The sequence below is a fragment of the Erithacus rubecula genome (genome assembly GCF_903797595.1).
Source record: "Erithacus rubecula genome assembly, chromosome: 21".
Taxonomy (NCBI): Eukaryota; Metazoa; Chordata; class Aves; order Passeriformes; family Muscicapidae; genus Erithacus; species Erithacus rubecula.
In genome coordinates, this window is record NC_136673.1 from 7,517,678 (window position 1) to 7,541,313 (window position 23,636).

The window sequence follows — 23,636 nt, forward strand, 5'->3', positions numbered from 1 at the left end:
AGGCTGACATTTTGCAGTTTGCCATTGCAAAATGCTTGGGATGACCAAAGCCCCCATAGTGGATCTGCCCCATGGGGCAGTGTAGGACATCTGTGCTTCTGTGGGGCTGGGGGACTGTGCAGCCATGGGCCCCAGGGCCAGGGCATGGATCCTGTACATGGGCTGGGCTCTTCCACCCCCTCTCTTTTCTTTCTGGACTCATCAGCAAGAAAATTCCCAACTTCTTGGCCTGGGAAGCAGGGTGAAGACATGGAAACTGGCACAGCCAAGCTCCTGTTTGGGCCAGAATATATACCTGGTTTAAATGGGAAATCCTTTAGATCATGCCTTGGGAATGCTGAACAAGCTGGGACTTGAAATTTTGTTTTTTTGATGGCTGGGAAGGGCAAAGACACGGGGAGGGTGGCTGGATGCTCCTGTTCTCTCCAGCATGTGACCTCCCAAGCTGGGAGTGGATACAGGTGAGGAGAGGAGATGCCCAGAGCTCCTCCCAGCACTGGGTTTAATGGCAATTTTGCCATTAATGACATTTTTTTGCCATGTAATGTGGAATCCATGTGAATCTATGTGGTATTTGAACCAGCCTAGGCAAGGCTGCAATCACTGCCTGGTACTGGGGTGGCCTGACCCATCTCATGATTTAGGGTGAGAGATCTCAGGCTTCTGTATCAGCTTTTGCTTGATTGCTTGTTTTCCTAAGATTTCTGTTTCTGCCCCTCAAGCAACACAGTTGCAGAGGATTGAGGCAGGCATTTTGTGCAGATTCCCTTTTTTAGAGGAGGAGAACTGCCTTAATTTGTCCAGCTCAAAAGTGCTTTTGAAAAAAAACTGGAATTGCTGCACACAGCGTGAAGCCTTGCTTGGTTTTATCCAGGAGAGCCAGCAGCAATCCTGGAGCACAGAGACAGCAGCTGGCCAAAAACACTGAGCTTGGGCTGGTGGGGAAGGGGAGCTGGGAAATGCTGGGACAAGCAGTGAGAGGGCAGGGAGCAGTCCAGGAGGTGATTTTGTCCCAGGGACAGCTCTGCCCACCAAAGGTGGAGTGATGCTGCATCCTGCAGCTGCTGCTGGAAAATGTCTCATTTTTCCAGGCTGAACACCTTCCTCCCTGCCCAAATAAAACCCCCAACAGCTCCTCTTTAACAAATGTTATCAAGTTTGCAGAACTCCAGAGCTGGAAGTGCCAGGGTCGGTTTGCTGTGCAGCCCCTCTGTGCATATGCATTATGGAATCATCTTTAATGGCATGATCATATCCTAGTTTTTCACCTTTGCCTCGCTCAGCACAGCTGATGAACCTGCTCTGGGAATGATCTGCATTAATGTGAAGCTGTAAAAACTTCAACTGAAGTCAATGAGAGCTGTACTTTGAGCAGGGAAAGTGTCATTTAATGCTAAGCACTCTGAAAAATCACATCTAAATGTCTCAGATTTGGTGCACACAACAGAGTGGATGTTTTTTTACATCACTGTGCCTGTGCCTTGGCTCCCTGTCTGTAAAATGGGGATGATAACAGGGAGATTGGGAACTTAATCACTTTATTTGTTGTGAAATATTGCTGCTTCTAGGTGTTGAGTAAAGCATAAGCAAACCACAAGGAGCTAAATAATTGTGATGCAGAACAGTGCCTTGATAGAGTACAATAAAGTAGGAGCTATGTGTCCTCCAAGGAAGAGAAAACAAGATAGTGAGAAGCTGCAGAGGAAGTCATTTGCAGGGGGCTGAGGAGCTGTGGATGTTCCTGAGTACCCAGGATGGGTTTGGGGTGCCTAAACTGAGCTCTGGACTGTTTCAGGGGTCCCAGGACTCCTGGCTGCAGCCTGGCACCAACACCTTTGGCATTTGGGGAGAGATAGGTCTTTAGGATAACCCTCCTGATGTAGGTCTTGGAGTCAACACCCCCATCAAAGGGAAAATTACTGGAGGCTGCATTAAGGTTGGCCTGGCAACCTTAATTCTTAATTTCCTTAAGTTTTGGGTATGTGGCCTCACAGCCTTTTATAATTTCATGCATTTCACTTTTTCTGAGTGCACAGGCCACTGTGGTGCCTCTGTCCTTGCCATGCCTATGGACCTTGGTGTCTCCCTGGCAGTGCCCATCACATCTGCTGGGGTGGTTGGGGGGACATGATGCTTGGCAGTGCTGGGTTTCCTCCTGGCTGGTGTTCCCAGGTGCTTGCTGTGGGATTTCTGTCCCACTGAGAGCACCTGCTGCACTCCAAGCCTCTGTCCCATCCCATCCCATCCCATCCCATCCCATCCCACCCCACATTTTGCTGCTGAGGTTCTTGACACACAGGAGCATCCAGCACACTGGAAATGCATCCTGCTGAATTTGGGATGGATTACAGACTGCAGCAGGTACCAGCACATGTAATTCCCAGCACACTTCCTGCCCCTGCTTTGCCATCCCTCTTAAGGCTCATGTGCCTTTTCTTAACCCTCCCAGCACTGACGTTGCCTGGGAGACTGAGCCAGCACCTCCTGCATTTCCTTTGGCTTGTGCAGGGTTGAAACTGCAGCCACAACCTTTCCTGAAACAAGAAAAATACTCAGAATTAAATCTATCTAGTTTAATTCATCTGTGATAGCCTGAGCCTTCATATGGCAGAGCTGTGCTGGCTCCCAGGGGGCTGCAGTGTCCTTGTGAACCCCAACATCCCTTGGGATGTGCTTTCCTAGCTCACTTTTATCCCAGTGTGTTTGGTTTTGCTTTGCTTTGCTGTAATTAAATTCCTGGCCCTTCTGCTTGCAGAAGTGAGCTTCAAAAAACGCTCCGGCGGAGGGGTGGTTTTATTGAATCTCCAGCAAATTATTGATGCTTGGTGGGGAATTTTTCACACTTTCAACCTCAAGGTTTTTGGGAGAGCGTTTTTGCAAGTGTTTATTATAGTATTGCCACAAGAAGCGAGACTACCCAGAAAATTTATAGCAAGCAGCTCATCAGCTGTGGAATGTCAGCACAGCACCGTTGAAATGCCTTCTCCAGTGTCACTCAAGTGAGGATGATTTCTCCCAGTTGAGGACCTGGATAGTGGTTTTTCTTCAAACCTTCCAGCACTATTACAGTGGCTGAAAAGTGCTTGTCGGTGTACTGGGCAGAAAATCACTTTTTTTCCCCGCTGGAATAATAAATCTGATGCAGACACAGCACTGGGACACCTGGTTAAAGGCAGGAGCTTCAGTGTGCCAAAGTTTCAGGCTGTGAAGTCCCCAGGTGAGAAGCTCATGAGCTCCTTCAATGCTGGAGAGGGACATTAACTTTTCCAGAGCATTCCAGCTTGGTCAGTGTGTGAATGGACTTGCTTGGCTCATGGTTCAGTGCTGGAGGAGATGGTTTCTGCATTCTCTACAGACACAGGTATCAGGAATAAATCCTTCCCTGGGAGGGTGGGCAGCCCTGGCACAGGGCACAGAGCCCTGGATCCCTGGCAGTGCCCAAGACCAGGCTGGACACTGGGGCTGGAGCACCTGGGACAGTGGGAAGTGTCCCTGCCATGGGAGGGTTGGGAATGAGGTGAGCTTTAAAGTTCCTTCCAACCCAAACCATTCTGTGATCCATGACTGAATGTTGTAGGGATGCAGGAAAGGGCTGTAGAGAGAATGGTCTCTTGCTGCAGGCAGAATAAAAATCTAAAGGGTTGAAATCTCAGGGGGAAAAAAACATATTCAGTTGCATTTAAATTGGAAATCACTTTTCTCAGGTGATCATTTATTACAGGTTCATTATAATTTGGGTTTTTAACTGGATGGTTCTGAGCACAGAGCAGCCGAGCCTGTAGTGCAGCAGACCCAGCTGGAATTGTAGTGTGAATGTGGGAAGTGCTAAAAGTACTAAAAATAACTTGGAAAGCATCTTCAGTTGGCCATCCAGCAGTGGTGAGCACTTTGCATCCCCTCCTCTTGTTGCCTTGGCTGCCTGTCTGAAATGTGAAGAAAATCATCACCCCCAGTGTACAGAAGTTGAGAGCAAAAATGAATGTTTGTGACACACAGGGGGTCCTGGGAGGGGACTCCCCTGGGGAAGGGCTGGCTCTGCCCTTGCTGAGGGCAGGAATGCCATGTGCTGAGTGTGGTGCTGGGGCTGCAGGTGGTGGCACCAGGGGGTCCCAAAGGCTCTGCTTGCAGCCAAGGTCCCAGTCCCATGTGCTGATCAATTCTTTCTGGATTTGGGCTTTGCAGCTGCAGCTTGGGGTTTTATTGGTTATATGCAATTATAAAAAATGTGATTATGAATTTTGCAGTACACCCTCAGCTGGGATCCGTGTGTTGCTCACTCTCTGTGCCCATTTCTGTGATGAATTTTCCAGGGCACTGTGGGAGAGCTGCTCAGAATTGCTCAGGCAAGCAGCAGCTGGGCTGAAAAATGCAGAATCTGGGTGTAAATTGCTCTGTCCTGGTTTGCAAGTGCAGCAGCTCTGAAGTTCCCTGTTCAACAGAGCAGGAAGCAGCACAAGGTGCTGGGCATGAGCCCTTCCTGGCTGGGCTGTGCTGGGCAGCTCTGGGTGAAGCTGCAGGTGACACAGATCACACCCTGTGCTGCACTGGGCCCTGCCTCTAGGAACTCCTGAACCTCAAGTTCCCACCCTGATCCCTCTCCAAACCCAGCTCAGGGAGCAGATGGCACTGGCTTAGTCTCCAGATTTCTTTTCTTTATTTTTCTCATTGATGGTGAACTTTGTAAGGCACTGAAGTCTTTAACCATTAGCAGGCAATAAAAAGGGGCAGCAGAGTTGGATAACACCCACTAATCCCCTTCAGGATGAGCTGGAGAGAAGAGCCACTGCAAAGCTCTGGAGCTTATTCTGGGATGAGTGCTTTGAGAATTGCTTGGTGTTGGTATTTCATGAATAAATAACCCCCAGCAGTATTTGTCAGTGAATCTGCTTCATTAATGAGACCTGGAACAAAGGGGGAGGGTGGAGAAAAGTGTTTCTGAGGGAATCCAGGGAGTGCAGGTGGTGGGAGGATGGGTGCCATGGTCTGCACCATGGGAGCAGAGTCAGGAGGGGAGCCCTGCTCTGCTGCACCACACTGGACACTTGTGCCATGAGATATTGATAGAAAATTGGGTTTTACTGATGCTGGGTGTGTTCAGAGGTTCCTGGCAGGGAGGGGAGTGTGTTTCATTTATAACTATATCATTTGAGTGTCAGCAAGTGTCTTTGGGAGGGCTGGAGAGTTAAAGTGTGTGTGTTCATAGATGTTCAGTGGAGTGGATCTGGCACCAGAAATTAGGTCACTCTCTCCAAAATACCCTTTTTGGCACACCTGGCTTTGATCAGTGATGGATTGCCCCATCCTCCCAGTGCACCAGGTGCTGAGCCCTGCCTGCTCCCTGGGCTTTTGGCACCTGGGTCCAGCCAGGGCCACCAGCAGCTCCCCTGGGCTGTCTGATGTACTCAGGACACAGAGCCTGTCCTTCTCCATCCTGCCCTGTCAGAACAGATCTGGGGCTCAGTCACTGAAATCCACCACGGAGAGATGGAGAACAAGAGCTGCTCTTTTGCAGGCAGCTTCTTACTGCAGGGAAAGTGATTCATCTGTCAGGGCTGGTCTAATCTGGCACTGATGGTGGGGATGGCTGTCCCCAGTGGGCTCCCTGCAGTGGTGGCCAGATGCTGCCTTTGCTTCTCAAGTGTCCCTGTGCTCTCTGCAGGGCTGGCTCTGGAATGTGAGAGCAGGAGCCCCAGACAGTGGGCAGGGAAGGACAGGCAGGGTCATGGGCAGAGCTGTGAGGGTGGAAACCAGAGCTGTGTGTCTGCTCTGTGTCACTGCAGAAGGTGGGTAATTAATGACTGCTCTTCACTCCCCAAATTCAGTCAGCTGAGCTGGCAGTGCCAGGGGCTCCTGCAGCCCCTCCAGAGGCAGATGGAAGTGGAGTTTGCTCCCAGCTGGCTCTGAGCAGCACTCCAGCCTCTCGTGAGCTGCTGTGCCCTGTCAGGGCTCTGTGCTGAAGGGAAGCTCCTCTGCTGGAACGATGGCCAACACAGAACTGATCCTGCTGAGTGTCAGCCCTCACCCTGCTCCTCTCACAGGTGACACTTGAGCACTTCCCTGCAGCTCTGCTGCCCAGCCTCCCACCCAGGTTAATATTTTAATACACTTAATGGCTCATTCCAGCTCACCAGCCCTTCCTGGGCTTTGCCAGGGGTCATCCATTATGCCAGGCTTTGGAGAGAGAGTTTTCCATTCCCATCTTCAGCCCTCCCGAGGGCAGGAGGTGGGGGTGTGCCTCCAAGTTTTAATTAAAGCATGACAAGCTGCCCTTGCCAGCCCCAGCCTGGTGCCATGTGGGATGAGCTGATGTCTCCTGCCAGAGTTCCCTCTCCCTGGAGCAATCCCATGTAAGGAGCCTGCCCCAGAATCTCCTTTCCACCACCCAAAGCAGCTGTAGCTCCTCACCTTCTCCTTCCAGGGATGTGGGTTGTTTGGTGGCTCAGTGGAAAAGCCAGGAGGGAGGATGGGATCATGGTTCTCCTTGCTGTCCACCCACCATGAGAAACCCCCTGGAAGGACCAGATGGGGCTGAGCTTTTGGGGTGGGTGGTAGAGGAGCTGTCACGGTTTGTTGGGTTTGGCTTTTTAAAAATAATTCTCCCTGTGTTAATAAACAGTGGTTTTAGTTAGTAAATAATATCCCCTTCCTACCCCCCTCCACCTCTCCAGCAGGAATATGTGCCCTGATCTAATATATCCTGCCTTTCTCACTGCCTCATTTCAGAGGAGCTGCAGACCCTGGTGGGAACAGAGTGCTGATAGAAAACGGCCTCTAAAGATATTTGAAACATGACCAAGAAAGGACAGAGGGAGATTCATATCCAAATATGCTGGAAAATCTAGGAGGTGGGCCAAGAAAGGGAGAATATCAGAAGCTTGATTGCTACAAGTGCAAAGTTAATTGGGAAGCATTAATTGGGGTGAGAGAGGGCAGCACAGACATGAATTTGCTATGTGGGGCACCACAGTGATCACAGAGCTGCCCCAGCCCATGGGGATGTGCCATAGAAATAGATTTACTATTTCTCACTGCTTTTAATGGTGTTTTCATTGTTTAAAGTCCCAACTTTTGGAATCCTGTAATTCCCTTGAAATCCAGAATCTAAAAAATCACGATGTCAGTACTGAAAAAGGCTTTATTTGGGGTTGGTCTCAGGAGTTTCCAGCCCTTGAGTTTGCAGGGAAAAAGCTTGGTTATACACTAAAGCAAATTCAGGGGAGGAAAATATTTGGAAAAAAAAAAACAAAAAAAACCAAAAAACCAAAAAAACACACACACAAAAAACAACCAACCAAAACCCAAAACAACACAGCAATTGATTTATTTTTAAAATCTCCTCATTTTGGTGCCAGTTGCATTCTATTCTTTTTTAATGCCTGACTCATGGTTTCCTCGAGCGCTCGGTGTTGGCAGGGCTGTGTGTGACAGTGTGTGAGCTCAGGGGCCCTCTGCTGATAGAGAATGCAGGGCTGCTTCCAGGCAGCACTGCCCTGCCCTCCAGGGCTGCTGAATATTCCTGTACTGCTGTTTCATTGCCACCAGGCTGGTTTCACTTTAAACTTCCCAAAAAGGAGCACTAACGCTGGGTCATGGTGCTGGTGAGAGGCTCAAGGAGAATAAACCATGCTGTGACTCCCAGCACTGGGAGGTCAGAGGGTTCAGGGTTAAATTGCAGCCTCCTGTGTGTAAAGATCTAATAAACAACCTATGGAGGTCATGTCTGTCACTATCAGTGACTTGTTCTGTGGCCTTTCTCTCTCTGATCACTTTGTCTCTCTCCTGCCAGTAAGAGGGTGATGGGTTCTGTTGCCCAGGATGGGTTGTGGGTATTGGTTAGCGTATAAACTGTATTTTGAAGATAAAAAAAAATATCTTGGAGATGCTTAAGACTCTTGACAAGCATCTGTGTTCCTTTTGCAGGAACCCAGCAGAAGGCAAAGTGCCTGAATGCTTTGTCACGGGCAAAATCTGCTGCGTGTGCAGCTCTGAGAGGCAGGGCTGGGAGCTTCCCTTGGCTTCACATGGCCTTGGGATTACTCCTGGGTGCTTGTGCTTCTTGCTTGAGGGGTGTCACAGCACAGCAATGCCTGGGGCTTTGCCCATCATGGGCTGGAGCAGAGCAGCAGAGCTGTGCCTGCACCCATCCCTGCATTACCTGCTCCACATCCACATCCCAGCAAGCATGAAGCCAAGTTTATGTGTCCTTCCAGCTCTGGCAGTGTCCCCAGGGTGGATGTGGGTGATGGTGATGGATGGGATGTGGATGCTTGGAGAGGCTTGGCCCCACTGTGAAACATTCAGGAAGAGTTTTATGGCTTTGGATTTGCTGTGGTCTAGTGCTAGGTTAGATTCACACCCAGCTCCAGGCTACTGATAAAGCATCTCCTAGTTGCTAATTTGCATAAAACTGGTGGATAGCATCTTTGAAACCCCATGAGTGGTTGATTCTGTGAAGGATGCCAGAGTTATGCAGCAAATTCATTGTATGCCATAATCACAAACCCCTCATTTCCTTGAGAAGCTTCCTTTGGCTCAGGATCGCTAATCAGGATGTAGCAGTTTTACCAGAGCACTCTCTGTGGATTCCCATGCCCTGCCATGCTCTGCCAGCTCCCTGCCAGCCCTAACAGTGCCTTTTCTCTCCAAGGGAAGAAGCGATGCTGTCCACCTACTTCGAAACCATCAATGACTTGCTGTCGTCCTTCGGGCCGGTGCGGGACTGCTCCCGCAACAACGGCGGCTGCAGCCGCAACTTCAAGTGTGTTTCGGACCGCAGGGTGGACTCCACGGGCTGTGTGGTGAGTGCTGGGGCTCTGGGGTGGCTGCTGGGGCTCTGGGGTCAGTGCTGGGGTTCTGGGGTCAGTGCTGGAGCTGTAGGATATGTGCTGGAGCTGTGGGGTAGGTGCTGGAGCTGTAGGGTAGGTACTGGGGCTGTAGGGTATGTGCTGGGGCTGTGGGGTATGTGCTGTAACTGTGGGGTGAGTGCTGGGGCTGTGGGATGAGTGCTGGGGCTTTAGGGTATGTGCTGGAGCTGTGGGGTCTCTGGTTTGGGGACAAGCCAGAGGGAGTTGTGACCTGTTCCTGCATCCTATGGCCAAGGGCTTGTGTGTACTGAAGCTGGACTTCCCCCAGTCCTGGGGACTTCACAGCAAATCACAAATGCCTTAAGGACTCCAGGAAAGCAGCCCTAGTGCTCAGATGAGCAAAAGAAACAAAGTGCTTGAGGCTGGTGGTCATTTTCCTGCTTGTCAGGAAGCAGGGTGGAAAGCTGCCTCACCTTTTCTCCTGCTTTGTGAGAAGAAAGATGAAGCATCCCCCAGCCTATCCACCTCTGGGCATCTCTGACACCCTCAGCCTTGATTTGTTTCTGAGCGTGCTGATGCCTTGCCAAACAATCTGCTGAGTCCCAGCTTTTGCAGAGTCCAGATCTAGACCCTAGAGCATTGGTTTTGGGCAGAGGCTCTGAATCATGGAATCCTAGAAGGGTTATAGGTGCTCCTGTCCTGACCCCCTGGTGGGCAGGGTCCCCAGAGCTGTCCAGCCCGGTTCCATGGAGCTGTTCCCAGGCACTGATGCCCTGAGGGGTTTTGCTGTGCTTCCAGATGGGAGCAGCAGAGCTCAGACCTCGCCCAGCTCTAACCCATCTCACCTTGACATCAAAGTCATCCCTCCCCTGCGTGAGGAGCCTGTGTGAATCCAGAATTATGTGCAGAGACACAGGGCAGAGCCTTGGGAAGTGAGGCAAACCTGGAGCATCCCTTCTTGTCTGTTGTTGAAGCCCCTGCCTGGACCAAGGGGGTCCAGAGCTGTCATCCCCTCAGCCCCCCATTCCCTGCTCTAAACCCCTGCACCCCCTCATCCCACTGCAGGCACGGCCCCTGCCACACCCCTCCATCTCAGCAGAGACAGGAGATAAGTGTCTCTTTATTTATTGAAGATGTTTGTACACGGCAGCTGGGAAAGGTCAGGCTGGAGCCGTGCTGTCCCGAGGGGGAGGCGTTTTCATTATCCTCCTCTCAGGTTGCTTGTTAAGGCCATTTAGAATGACAGTCTGATGTGTCACAGCAACGCCTGGTGCCACCTCCCCCTCGCTGCTCCTCTCCCCTTCCTCCTCTCTATTCCCATTGCCGTTCTTTTCTGTCCCCTTTTCCAGGGAGCACTGTCTTTCTAGTCTTTTTAGGGTGTTTTCCCCCTTTTTTATTTATTTTGCTCTGAATGCCAACGTGCTTGCCAGGCACTGTCAGAAGCAATCAGGGCTCTTATCACCTCATGCCTCTGGGAAGCGATGCCTCTTTTTAAAGTCAGGATATATTAAGATAGAAATTGTCAATAAAGTACAGACCTAGTGCTGGCATGTGGAAAGGCAGAAAAGGAAAACCGTGTCACTTGGGGTAAAGCTTCTGTAAAGCCTGACTGAGGCTGTGTGTAAAGAGAATGTAAGGTGAGGGGAGAAGGGAGGAGCAGCAGGAGCATTCTCCTGGAGGGCATCCCTTCCTGAGAGCTTTGGGGACCACAGGAACCCCCACCCTACACATCACACCAGGCTCCTGGGGCCCTGCATCCCATGGTGACACTTGGGGACCACAGGAACCCCCATCCTACACATCACACCAGGCTCCTGGGGCCCTGCATCCCATGGGAACAGGAGACAGTCTCTCCCCACTCTGCTCTTCACCCCTTTTTCTCCCCACTGCAGGAGCATGAGGCTGCTCTGTCCCTCTCTACAGCTCCCAGTCTTGGGGTGAAGCTCCCCAGTCCCAGCCTGAGGACAGCAGAGCTGAGCTGCCCAGGGGGAGTGTGGGGACATCCCAGCCCAGCCCTTGTCTCCCTGCTGGCCTTTGGGCTGACACCAGCCCATGCTGCTCCCCAGCTCTCCCAGCCTGTGCAATGTTTTATTCTCCAACCTGTTGTTGGCAAAGGAGGGGTATGAGAAGTGGAAGGAACTGTCCCCGTGTTTCTGCCCCTGCTCCATGGCCTTTGTGCAGGGAAATCCTGATGGATGGGCTGGCAACAACCCCCAGCCCTGGCTGCTGCTCATGGTGCTGAGTGGGGGCAGAGGGGCTGGGGGGAATCTCACAGCTCACACAGGCTGGGCTTGAGACATTCTGGTGCTTTCTTTGCCCCTCCTCATTCCACTCCTGCTCATGGAGCCTGCTGGGTGTGAACTGGGCTTCCAGGGGAAGAAGGGATGGGGTCATGTGCTGCAGATTTTCAGGGATGTCAGTTAGTTTTGAAGCTGAACTGCTGTGAACTCAATTTGCCAATTTGGTAAGTGCTATGGGCAATATCGGGATGTAATTTAATTAAGCTATCCCCTTTTTATAGAGTTCAGGGAGCATTTGCCTACTAATTTTAGCACTAGGTTTGCTCCAGCTTTACTCTGGACACAGATTCACAAATCATGACATGTTGTTAATCTCTACCAGTCAACAGTTTATTAATTTGCTGAGGACCACAGAAGTATATAATCAGTGGTTCATCAATCAAGGCTAAATCCAACAAATGTTCCAGGCAGGTACTGAGCATAAAATATACATGTAGGCTTGTAAGCAATTAATACACCACAGAGCTGGAGCCGAGCAGCTCAACCAGGGAGCAGCACAAATCTCAGAGATTTCTTATTCCTTTTATATATAATCATCATCTGTTACCAGTTCCTCATACCCTTAATACGGCTTCCAGTAATTCTGCAAGGACTGGGATGCATTTATCTCCGGGTTTTTAGCACTGTAGGCTCTGCCATTACCTAATTGTTTGGCCTTAAAAGGTTTTGGCTAAAAAGGTGAGGGTGGAGTCCTTGCAGCTGGTGCTGGAGTGTGGCTGAGTCTCCTTGGGCTGATAATGGAGAAGAAAGGTGTTGCTTTGCTCAGTTAAAATCCTCTTTTTAGGCATCACCTGAAGACCCTAAAGCCTCTCCAGCAGGGTTCCCACCTGCCTTGTGGGGAAGGTGGGAACTTCCACTTCCCATGGGATCCCTTTCCCCCCCTCATCTTGTGGTTTTCTGTTAGTTTTATGTGCACCCAGCAGATGGCATGAGTGCATAAAGGGTTTCTGTAGTTCTTTTCTTATCGGAGGCCTTTTTTTAATTCAAGTAATTTTAAGAATTATCAGCTGCAACCTTGCCAAGACCTTGGTATTGCTAACTAGAGCCTTGTGTTTGAGCCCTGACATAACCCAAGAGCCCCCAAGCTCTAAAAAACATCCTTGCATGCTGCTTTTTCTTGTTGCACTCTAAAACTGCTGATGGACCTGGTCAAGCTGTGGGAATTTCCCAAGAAAACAAAATCCCAGGGAATTTCTCTGAATCTGGTGACTCTGCACATTGAGTCCAATGTGTGTTTTGTACCATCTTGCAGGGATCACAGCAAACCAGGAGAAAGGGTGCTAGAGGAATAATTCAGACTACATCCTATAGAGGAAATATTGCTGATTTTTTTTTTTTTTTTTATACTAGCACTGTGGTAGCTGCACAGCCTGGAGGGAGGATGCTGAAGGAGGGAAAATGCTTAACCCTCATGTGTTGGTAATTTATAATTTGAGATGAAAACCTGTGAATTGGCCCTGAGAGACTGAAGGAAACACCTGCATCATGGCTTAAATTCAGGTTTCCCCAGCTGTCTCTTAGATTAGCTTCACTCCCTGGTGCCAGTCCTCACCTGAGGAGAAGGGATTGGTTCTTCCATGTACTGCCCCATGACCAGGTGCATTTTCGAGCACAGAAAAGCAGAATTGCAACATTATTGAAAAATAAGAGGGATTTTTTTTTTTTTTCCCAGAGGAATGGGAGCCTTGGTCTTAGCACATGAGCTGGGCAAGGGGATGCTCTGTTCTCTTCCAGTGCAAGTTAAACATCCTCAGCATCACTGCAGGAGGAGGCAGCAGCAGGTGCAGGTGTCTGAGCCCCATGGTTCCTCCCAGGATGGGGTCTCCTTGCTGTGAGGAACACCTGGAGGAGCAGAGGCATGAGCTGCCTGGCTGGGGTGAGGAGGGCAGCTCCAGCTCCTGGGCCAGGGAGGATCAGAATTAGCCCCTGGTTTGTTTAAGGTGTGAGATGTCTGACTGCTGGTGTGGTTCTGCAGATCTGTGTGCCTGCAGGTGTTGGTGAGTCAGTTTTTTGGGGCACACTGGAGTGCTGCAGAGCCAAGGATGTTGCAGGTGGATGTGGAAGGAGCCATCCCCCCTTGGGAGAGGTGTTGGCAAGAGCTGGGACAGGCTGCCCAGCCTGTTCTGTACAGACCTGAAATCCTGCTCACCCTCACTGGCTCAGGTCCCTCTGGCAGAGATTTATTTCTGGTCTGAGCAAGATTAAAGTGCAGTTTGCCTACAAGGATGATCTGAGCTGTTCCTCCCTGTGGCGTGGGGTCAGCCCATCACAAAGGAGGGAATTTGTCTGGCTCAGCAGGATGCAGGAGGGGGATCATCTACCAGGCAGTCACTTAATGAAGCTGTGGCCTGTGGTGACATTGGTATGGTGCTGGTCCCAGCCTCTTTAGGCACAGAAGGAAGAGAAATTTGGCATGGTGCACACAGGCATATAAACCTTAGCACAGCTTGTTTGGGGCTAATCCTTCCCTTGCTCTCTCCTACCTCAGAATGATGGGCTGTTCCTCAGTGCTGCAGAGTGTGGCAGAGAAATGGCTTAATTTAGGAGTGTAACCATTTTGGGGAGAAATGGGATTAGAAATGGAGGAGCAGGGCAGTGGCCACTGCTTCCTTCTCCTCCTTCCAGCACAAGTCATCAGAGGTAGCTTAGAGACCATGAAGAAATGCTTTGAAATTATGAGGGTGATGCTGAGAACTTTTTTTTTTTTTTTTCCTGGGGGGAAGTGGGGTGTTTGGGAGCTTCAGCTCAAGCCAAAATGCTGAGCAGAAATGCCTTGCATACATGAAAATTCCAAAATACTTCAAAACATTTCCTTTCAAGGAGAAGGAAATGTTTCATTCCACCATTATCATCTGGAGCTTTGTTTTATATTGCATTATCCCAGTGTACAGCCTGAAATAAAAACAAAATTAGGTGATGGAAACCAAAACATTTCAACCTTGTCAAAATTAAATGCTCTCCTAATTTCCCAATGAGTTTTGAGATGTAATTGATGGAATCCCACAAAGCACTTAAGCTTCATCAAATCTGCATTTTTCTGACAGTCAATTGTTCATTGAAAAATAAAAACTTACCCATCCCTGCCTTGAGAGGCACCTAGCTAATTATGGGAGAGATGCACACACCCAGGGAGGGAGATGAGGAAACCAGTCTCTCCTAACCCCTTTAAATCTTGCTGGCTCCCTGGAGCAGGAGCTGACTCCTTTTGCACATTGAGGTTTGGAGCAGAAGCCCCCCTCCAAGGAACCTGTGAGTTTGGATTTTATCTCATTAAACCTGTGCTGAAAATGGGGTTTGAGAAGGAAAGGGTGGTAAAGGCTGTTTGGTCAGTGTTGGTGGTGGGTGGGAGTGAACACCCACCTGTCTTTGCTTTCAGAGGGGGTTTGCACCTCGTGGGCAAAGGGCAGCTGGTTTAAAAGCAACTGGAATAGCTCAGGAAGCACCAAGGTGAGCTGGAGGTCTCTGCCTGCACAGGGAAGGAGTGCTTTGGATGATAAAAGCTCTGTTTTCTCCATTAGTGGCTTTTTCAGAGCTGTTCCTTGAGGGCTTGGCTGGTGCCCCTCTGCTCCTCACCAGACTGGGATGCTTGCTGTGCTGTGGTCACAGCTGGCTCAGGGCTTTGGGATTGATTTGGGATACAGGATTTGCTGTGTGTTGTTGTGGCTGGGCTGCACCCTGACAGGTGACTCAGGTGGGGCAGGGGCTGAATTTCTGTTTTCCCAAAGGTTTTTGGAGGTGCCAGCTTGTGCTGTGACTGAAAATGCCCTGACAGGCAGGAGATACCACTCCCCAAAATGGGCTGCTGGTGACTTCAGGAAGGGAAGCAGATTTCCTTGCTCCAGCAACACTTCTTTCTGTGTGCAAGGCATCCCATGAGCTGCTTGAAACAAATCCAGCCTCTTGGAACTGAGGTGCAGATGTGCACAGAGTGTCTTGCCTGAGAGGGCTCACTGGAGTGGTGGCCAGAGGGGAGGAGATGCTGCCTCATCTCCTCCATGGATCCCCCATCCCACTTTCACAGAGGGACCAGGCTGAGAAGCACAAGCAGCATGTTCTCAGAAGCCTGCAAGACAGATGGGTTTGATTTTCTAGGGCTAAAATAATGATTGATGATCTTTAAAGGGAAAAGGAAGCAGGAGAATAGGAGGGACGGGGGGGAAGAGTGGGAAGATAATGACTGTTATTTCAGAAAACAGTTGTAATGTTCCCCTCTGGGAGGGATGTTCCCCCCTCAGCAGGGTGTCAGGAAGGGCTCTGCCACAGCTGGGGTTGGTGAGCACATCCCTGCCCTGAGGAGGCTCTGGGGAGCCCTTTAACAACCAGCATTTTGGCCCTCTTTTCCCAAAATATTGGGAGAGGAAGGATAAATCTCACATGCAGAGACTGAGCTGCATACAGCCAGACTCTGTCCTGCTGCTGCTGAGGAATTTTGCTCACCAGGGGCCGTTTGGGTCACGAAAACAAAGGCAGAATAAACTAGAATTGTCCAAATATATATATATATGGACACAGAGGGGTTTACTGCATTTGTATCATTTCTGAGCTCCAAGAAGCAAATAAATACATGCCAGTGTATGGATGGGAGCTCATTAGAATGCTGGCACTTGCTTGTACCTCAGCAGTGCCTCAGATTAATGTTTTTGTCTCATGCTGAGGAGGTTCCTTGGTGAGGAGAGAGGATGCCTGGGCACAATGGGGGGTCATTAGGGCCTTTGGAAATGCTCCTCAGTGCTCTGTGTCACTGAGCCACCAGCTGATAGTGCTGCCTCAGACCAGCAGTGCCAGGGATGCAGCCTGGGGTCCTGGCTCTCACTTCTGGAGGCATCCACGCATGGGAATGGTACCTGAGCAGCTCTGGGAGCAGGGTGTGGTGGCAGCTTCCCTCTGTGGTTTTAGGAGCTGGGGGATTCAGACTCGTCTGTAGCCACAGCATCACCTCCAGACACAGAAATCTCTGACTAGAAGGCTGCTGTTGTTGAGAAAACAGAGTGGAATAACAAAAAGGGCAGTTTACTCTCCACAGAAACACTTTATTAAGTATTCTGCTTTTTTTTTTTTTAACTTAATAACGGAGGAGAGGAGCTGAGCTGAGCAGCTCAGGCAGCTCAGATGGAGAGAGTGGATGTGCTCCCATCTGGGGGTTCCGTGTCAGGAATGATTTGCCTTCCAGTGACCCCTCACCCATCTTGCTGCTAATGAGCTTTGCAAACAAGAAAGTGAGCAAAGGCTCCTTTTTTACTTTACATGAGCAGGGACTTGTCCAGGTATTTATCTTCCTAAGGCACAGCCTCTCACAGGTTCTGTTGTGTGCTTGTGTTCTTTCCCTTGAAGGTGATCCAGGAAAACTCCTCCCATTGTGGTCACTCTGGATGTGCTGGGGATGCTGCTGGTGGTGATGGGCAGAGGAGCCCAGCCCTGGTGGCAGGGGGCCACAGGTGCCACACACAGTGCTGGGGTGAGAGCAGTGGCACAGGCATCCCACTTTGTCCCAAACCACAGCCCCTGTGGATCAGTGAGGCTGGATCTGGTGTATTCCCAGGGGTGGCTGTGGCCATGGGGCAGCAGGCTCTGCCAAATCTGCCACTCCATGTCACCTTGGGGATGTCATTTAAAAGCAAAAAATAAAGCCTGTTTCACAAAACAACAGATAAAAATAGCACTTCCTATTCAGCACATCCATTCCCTGTGTGTACTCAAAATTCAGCTGCTGACTGCAATCACAGAAATAAGGACCTGTGTGCTCTGGGATCAGAGGGGATGGGCTGGTGTCCAACTGTGCCAGCAGCCAAACCGTGTGGAGCTGCTGGTGGTTTCTTCTCCTCAGAGCCCTGGGCAGCAGCAGGGTCAGAGCTTGGAGCTGAGGGTCATGTTTAGCCTTCAGGACCTGTGTTATCAGTGCTAACACACAACAAGAAAAGAAAGTTTTCTTTTCCAGTGCCAAGGGCAATTTTCAGGCTTGTCTGTCGGCACAGAGAAATCAGTTCACTTCTGCATAGATGGAGTGGATTTGCAAGAGCATGGAATTATATTTGTATGGTAACAGCTTCTCCTTGGATTCTGAGCAGAACACGAGCTGGAGTCTCCCCCTACGTCTCCTTTTCCTCTCCAGAGCATGGATTAAGCTCCAGATCCTTTTCCATGCTCTGAGCTGTATCTCCTGGTCAGATCCATGGATAAAGGATGGGAATTGGAAGTGAGTGTATGCAATGTGAGTCTAACGTGGTGAACCACAAACAGCTTTTCATTTTGAATTGCTGGGTACCAGTGTGTGGGATCCCTTTGCTTCCATGGTAAATAAATCCATGCCTTGTGTGGATGAGGGGTGTGCAGAGGTGTTTGACCAGGACCTGCTGGGGCACCAGCTTTCCTCCCTCCAGGGTGGGACGTGCCACCCCTGCTCACCCAGACAGAGTTATTGACCGAGCTGCTTATTGATTTTGTAATCATTTTCCAACAGAGCCCCCCATCCTGTGTCACTGCCAAGGCAGATCACAAATTGAACTGCACCTGAATTGATGGGACATTGATTAAAACTCACCGTAATTATTGGTTCTCTGCTGCCCAAGCCAGGCAAATCAATGTCAGCGAGAACAAATCTGCTCCTTTATGAAAGTCCAGTGAACACAGAGTGAGAGCTGGCTTTCCAAGCCCATCCAGAAGCCCAAGGTGATCCATCAGGGGGTCAGGATTAGCACCAAATGGCTTTTTCCATGGTCATTTTTGACTCCTGTGGGCAAGAACACAGTTGCACTCAAATGGACTTCAGTTTTCCCCTCACTCTGATTTGGTGGGACATCCCAATGGGAAATCCTCTGTTGCAGGGGCAGGGAGGTGTGTTACAAAGATTTATAAGCCCAGAGAAGCTGTGGCTGCTCCAGGAACTATCCAAGGCCAGGTTGGACAGGGGAGCCTGGGGAGGCATCCCTGTCCATGTCAGGGGAGTTGAGCTGATTTTTAAGGTCTGCTCCAATCCAAATCATACTGTGATTTGTTGTGCTCAGTAATTGCTTCATCCACCTATTCATTCCTGCAGAATCCTCCATGAGGAGGCTGGTGTTGCCTGGCCAGTGCTAATTGCCAAGTTTGCTGATTCCCCTGGCTCTCCTGAGCAGGGACACATCCTGTGTTTTCATGTTGGCTCCTAAATTTTTCAGTCTGTGCTGCAGCAGAGCAGCTGACTGGAGAGCCAGCTCTGCTCTGAGCAGGGAATGGATGTGGAGAGACAGGAGTGCTTTCTATTGCAAGTGCTGTGCTGAGCTATTTGCCTGCTCTAATTAATGAGTATTAGGATGCATAATTATGAACTGAAAGGAAGCACGTTTTGTGGTGGTTAAGAGCCAAAACTGGAGGAATATCCCAAGGGTGGCCTCAAGCAGAGGAGGATGAAGGGAGGGAGGGCTTTGCTGACCCACTAACCCAGTCACTGGGAAAGAACCATCCTCTTCCTCTGAGGGCTGGAGAAGGTGCTGAGCTCAGCACATGGATCTGTGACAAGGCAAGAATTCCAAGTGACAGCACCAAAAAGCCGTGGCTGATCCTGTGGTCCTGTAGCTCCTGCTGCCTTCAGCACCCTGGAGATCCCTCAGGATCTCTAGAGGGACCATGAGCAGAGCCCTGTCCCCTGTCCCTGTGGGTGCAGCAGAGGCAGGTGCTGTGAAGGAGATGCTGTTTGCAGCCAGCCCTCCCCTGTCCTCCAGGGAGATCCTCTCTGCCAATTTGCACAGCTCTGCTCCTGCAGCAGGGCTGGCAGGCAAGGAGGACAGCACGGCAGATAAGAGCTCTATCTGCAGATTCACACTCTCATCCTGCTGCTGTTTCCCAGGCAGCTCCAGGGTGGTGAAAAGCACAGATTGTTCTCAGTGTCCTGTCCTCCTTCATTATTCTGTATATGCATCTGGAAAACCTCCTGCTCCCAAGTCTGCTGCTGCTTCCTGCTGCTAATTCCAGAGCTGTGTCTTTGGGATCCTGCCTACTCTGCAAGGATGGACAGCATCCCATTCCAGAGCCCTTTGCTGCCAAGACCCTTTGGATGGAAAAACCTTGTGCCTTCCCTTCTCTCCTTACCCAGTGTCCCCAAGCATGGTGGTGAGATTTGCAGCCTTCAGAGCTGAGGGCACAGGAGCCAGTGAGGGATCTGAGGGACAACTGGCTCAGAGATCACACATCCCAGTTGCTGCAGGCAGGGCAGAAACAGTTTTGATGCTGCTGCTGTAGGGAAGTGGCACAGGGTTTCTAGGAAGTGGAGAGAGAGGTTTAGATTACATGTTAGAATGAATTTTTTCCATTTGAGGGTGGGAAGGCCCTGGAACAGAGCAGCTCTGGCTGTCCTTGAATTCCTGGCAGTGCCCAAGGCCAGGCTGGACACTGGGGCTGGAGCACCTGGGACAGTGGAAGGTGTCCCTGCCATGGCAGGGGGTGGCACTGGCTGGGCTTTAAGGTCCCTTCCAACCCAAACATTCTAGGATTCTGTGATGGCTCAGGGTGGACCAGGACCCCCTAAAGCCCTTTTCTGCTGTCCCTGTTTGCTTTGTAAGTAACCAAGCATGAGCAAGGCTCAGCAGCCCATCTCCCAGTAGGACCCTGCCCGTGCCAGTGAGTGCCAGGTCCAGGGTCTCCTGAACTTTTATTAATATGTACAGCATTTTGCTCACATGGAAAATTGATTTTCTTTTTGAAGCACGAAGTATAGTGGTTTTATAACCTTTCTTCTGCTTGACAGAGGCCGTTTATAACCTGCCTTCATCACTACCTGCGCTGTCTCCCGTCTAACTCATCTTCAGGAAATTCCATAATGCATTTTTAATTGGGAGCTGCTCCCAGACAAGATTTATTTATTTTTTCAAGGACTGGCCTTTTTGTTGTCATTTGTGTGCGTGTCTGTTTGGTGAAAAGGGATAAATAACAAAAGTGGAAGTGTGCTTTAATCTAGGTGACAATCTATTGATGGCATTTGCTGCCTGCTGGCTTTTGTCTTTTGGGGCAAGGAAAACAGGCTGGGGAGCTGGAATTAGAAATTAGAGCCATGGTTCCTTCAGCTGTGGAAAACTGATGAGCCTGAGCTGCCATCCTGGCTGGCCCAGTCCTGCTTCTGCCATGGGCTGGTTCTGCTCACTGATCCTTTTGGAGATGATGTCAAGGCCGTGCTTGCTGACCTGACTGGCATCATGGGTTGAGATGGGTTTCTAGGTCATTCCCAAGCACTGAGATGGTTCTCTGGGCTGGTCCCAGGTACAGTTTATTTCTGGGCTGCACTGGATTTTTCTGCATTTTGGAGGAACAAGAAGCAAACACAGAAGGTTGTGACATTTTTGCCTCACGCTGGCTTGAGGCTTTATTTTTGTGTAGTTTTTCTGCCCCAAGGATTTCAGCATCTTGCAGAGGGAGGGAGAAGGAGGAGACCAAATCCTTGTACCAGGCCCTTGCCCCTTCCCCAAGGGTGTGAGGTGAAGCAGGACTCCCCCACCCATCACTCAGGACAAACTCCTCTCCTTCAGATGGACAAGGAATTCAGCAGCATGGGATGGGATGGGATGGGAGGGCACAGAGGTGACATTTCCACGTGTCCTCTCCCTGCAGTGCCCCGAGGACCTGAGGCCCATGAAGGATGGCACTGGCTGCTACGACTTCTCCAAAGGCATCGACTGCTCCGACGGCTTCAACGGCGGCTGTGAGCAGCTGTGCCTGCAGCAGAGCCTCCCCCTGCCCCACGACCCCTCCTCCAGCACCATCTTCATGTTCTGTGGGTGAGTCCCCTCTAGTCAGGCCCCCCAAAGGCTCCTCAACGAGCAACCCCTTCCTCATCTCCATCCCTGTCACCTCCAGTGCCACCCATCCCGACCCAGCCTGCAGCTGAGTGTCCAAGGAAAAGGCTGTGGATGGAGCTGAGCTCCAGCAGGGAATAGAAGCACCTGGTTTTCCTCAGGAAAGTGTGAGGAGCAGTGTGAGCAGATGCACCTTCCTTCTCTCCCCCACTGTGTGACAGTACAGTTTGATCTGTGACTCACTGTGAAGGGACCCAAAAATTGTACATTGTGTGTTGGAGGGGAAGGTGTAGGATTTGTTTAAAAAATACTGCTTTTAAAATTTACTTTTTTTTTTTCCCCTCCCCTGTGCCTCCCTTAAAAATAGAGTCTCATCCCTGATTTTGGCCAGTATCTTATAATCCTACACAATTTAGCATTTTCTCTCAGGAAAATCTCCCTGGTTGCAGTGTGCTCTAAAAGGAGCTCAGTGATTATCTGGCTTTATGCTGCACAGCTGCAGCCATCCATTGCCTGCCCCAGCCCCATGGCTGCTTCACACTCCCAGGCACACACAGGACCCTCCTCCACATCCCAGTGTGACAGATTAGGATGGAGAAGAACAATAAAAGCCCTTTTGGAAAGAAAATGCCCACAAGCAAGAAGGGGAGTGAGTTCCTAGCAGTAACTCCGAGGAGCATCCATCAAGTCCCAATCCCTGCAGGTGCAGCAAGGACCTCACACAGCTCTAGTGCTGCTGCTTCCTGGGAAGAGCAGCCCAGGGAGCTCTGATTGTGCCAGCTTCTCCTATATTTATCTCATTTTTTTTCTTGTTTGTTGTTTGGCTTTTTTTCCCCACTACCCTTTTTTATTATTGTTAAGAGCTCCAAGTGACTGAGTCACAAAAACAGAGCACGTTTTCTGCTCTGTGTAGAAATTCATATGGGCACCAGCATCCTTTGTGGGGAGGCTCTAGAAAATCTTGGGACATTCCATGGTCTCCACACACACCCACATGAATTTGCATCATTTCAGCCTTGCTTGCCTAAGGACAGAGACTCTTTCCTTTTCTTTTTTTTTTTTTCCTTTTTTTTTTTTTTTTTTTTTTTTTTTTTTTTCATAATCTCTTTTCAAGGCCAAGCTGTGCTTTGGGAACAGGCAAGGAAAAGTGTGACAGACAGGTGGGAGTTGTGCTTGCAGTAAAATGCAGTAGAGGAAGGTGAGAGGGAAGCAAGCCTGGGTTGAGGTGGGGTTGGTGTTACAACACTGGGGCAATGGGGAGGAAGGAGAAAGGAGGGAACAGAGGTTTCCCAGTAAGGTTGGAGCTGAGGAAATAACTGGTGGAAGAAGAGGAGAGGCAGGATGGCACATTTACAAAAGATCCCACTGAGGTCTCCAGTGTCTGTAGTTAAATCACATCCCTGCTGCTGCCTCAGTTTCCCTTCCTATCAGTTGAAGATGAACATGTGAATCTTACCCAGAATAGCCTGGGAAGTGGGATCAAGGAGCAGAGGAGCAGCCAGGCTGGAGCTGTTTCCTCACAGGAGGGCATTTCTAGCTGGAAGAAGGGGCAGGAGCTTGATTTTGCTTTGCTGTGGGCTGGGGAATGTTTGTACCTGAGCAGCACAGTGGGCTCAGCTCTGCTCCCCAGCACAGGGGCAGCTCCAGGCAAGACAGCATGGAATGATGGAATGGTTTAGGTTGGAAGGGACCTGAAAGCTCCTTATTCCACCCCTGCCATGGACAAGGACACCATCCCTCAGGCCAGGGTGCCTCATGCCCCACCCAACCTCACTGCTACAGGAGGGAGGGCAGCTGGGAGCCAAGCCCCACTCACTGGTCACCCAGCCAGCCAGGGCAGAGGATTTGGGCTCTGTGACCCTTCAGGTGTCCAAACAGGTGCTGGTGGTGCCCAGCAGAGGCTCGTGGGGTGGGCTGCTCTGTGCCTGGCTCATCTCACCTGGCTGTGGTGCCCCACAGGTGTGTGGAGGAGTACAAGCTGGCCCCAGATGGGAAGTCCTGCCTGATGCTGTCTGACATCTGTGAGGGCCCCAAGTGCCTGAAGTCAGAGGCCAAGTTCAATGACACCCTTTTTGGGGAGATGCTGCACGGCTATAACAACAGGAGCCAGCACGTCAACCAGGGGCAGGTGTTCCAGATGACTTTCAGGTATGGCCTGGTTCTGCTCCTGCTTTTGGGAATACCAGGGTGGTGAGATGGGAGCAAGGTCCAGTGGGACAGGGCCAGCATTTCTGATTTGCTCCTGAGGGGAAGAGAGCAAGAGGACAAAAAGCATCCATGGCTTTGCTACCTGCTCATCCTTCCTCTGGCAGCAGCTCAGGACCCTCGTGTGTCTTGTCAGATGAGACACATCCATCTGAGCTCCCTGGGCCTTTCTCAGAAATGTTGCCTTATCTCTTTCTGAACACTGATGTCTTCCATCTCCATGATACCCTGCAACAAGTAATTTGGTAGTGTGTCATAAGAAAGAGCATTTCCTTTGCTGTGTTTTCAGCCTGTGCCAGCTGGTTTTATTCAGTGCCCCCATTACAGCACTGGGAGGAGCTGTGGATATAGAATAATAAATAATGTAAATGAGCTGAAGGTAAATGCCTTCACCTTGCAGGGCTCACAGAGGAGAGCTTGCTGAATTCAGGGCTGGCAAGTGAGTTATTTTGTACTTTTTTTCAGGTATTCTGAGTGCAGCTGTGTTTTATCAGGTGTAAGCCAAGGTGGCTCTGTGAGTTTTGAAGTAGCAGCACTAATGAGAGTCAGGAGTGGATCCAGCCCAC

General features: G+C 50.3%; 1 protein-coding gene across 1 annotated transcript in view; it reads left to right on the forward strand.

Moving 5' to 3' along the window:
• ASTN2 (astrotactin 2) overlaps window positions 1-23,636 on the forward strand; it is a 316,378-nt gene that overhangs the window by 159,437 nt on the left and 133,305 nt on the right. The window contains exons 11-13 of the mRNA XM_079324231.1: window positions 8,648-8,798; window positions 20,681-20,847; window positions 22,825-23,013. Coding sequence (XP_079180357.1) covers window positions 8,648-8,798; window positions 20,681-20,847; window positions 22,825-23,013 — 507 coding nt within the window. The remainder of the gene's footprint in view (window positions 1-8,647; window positions 8,799-20,680; window positions 20,848-22,824; window positions 23,014-23,636) is intronic.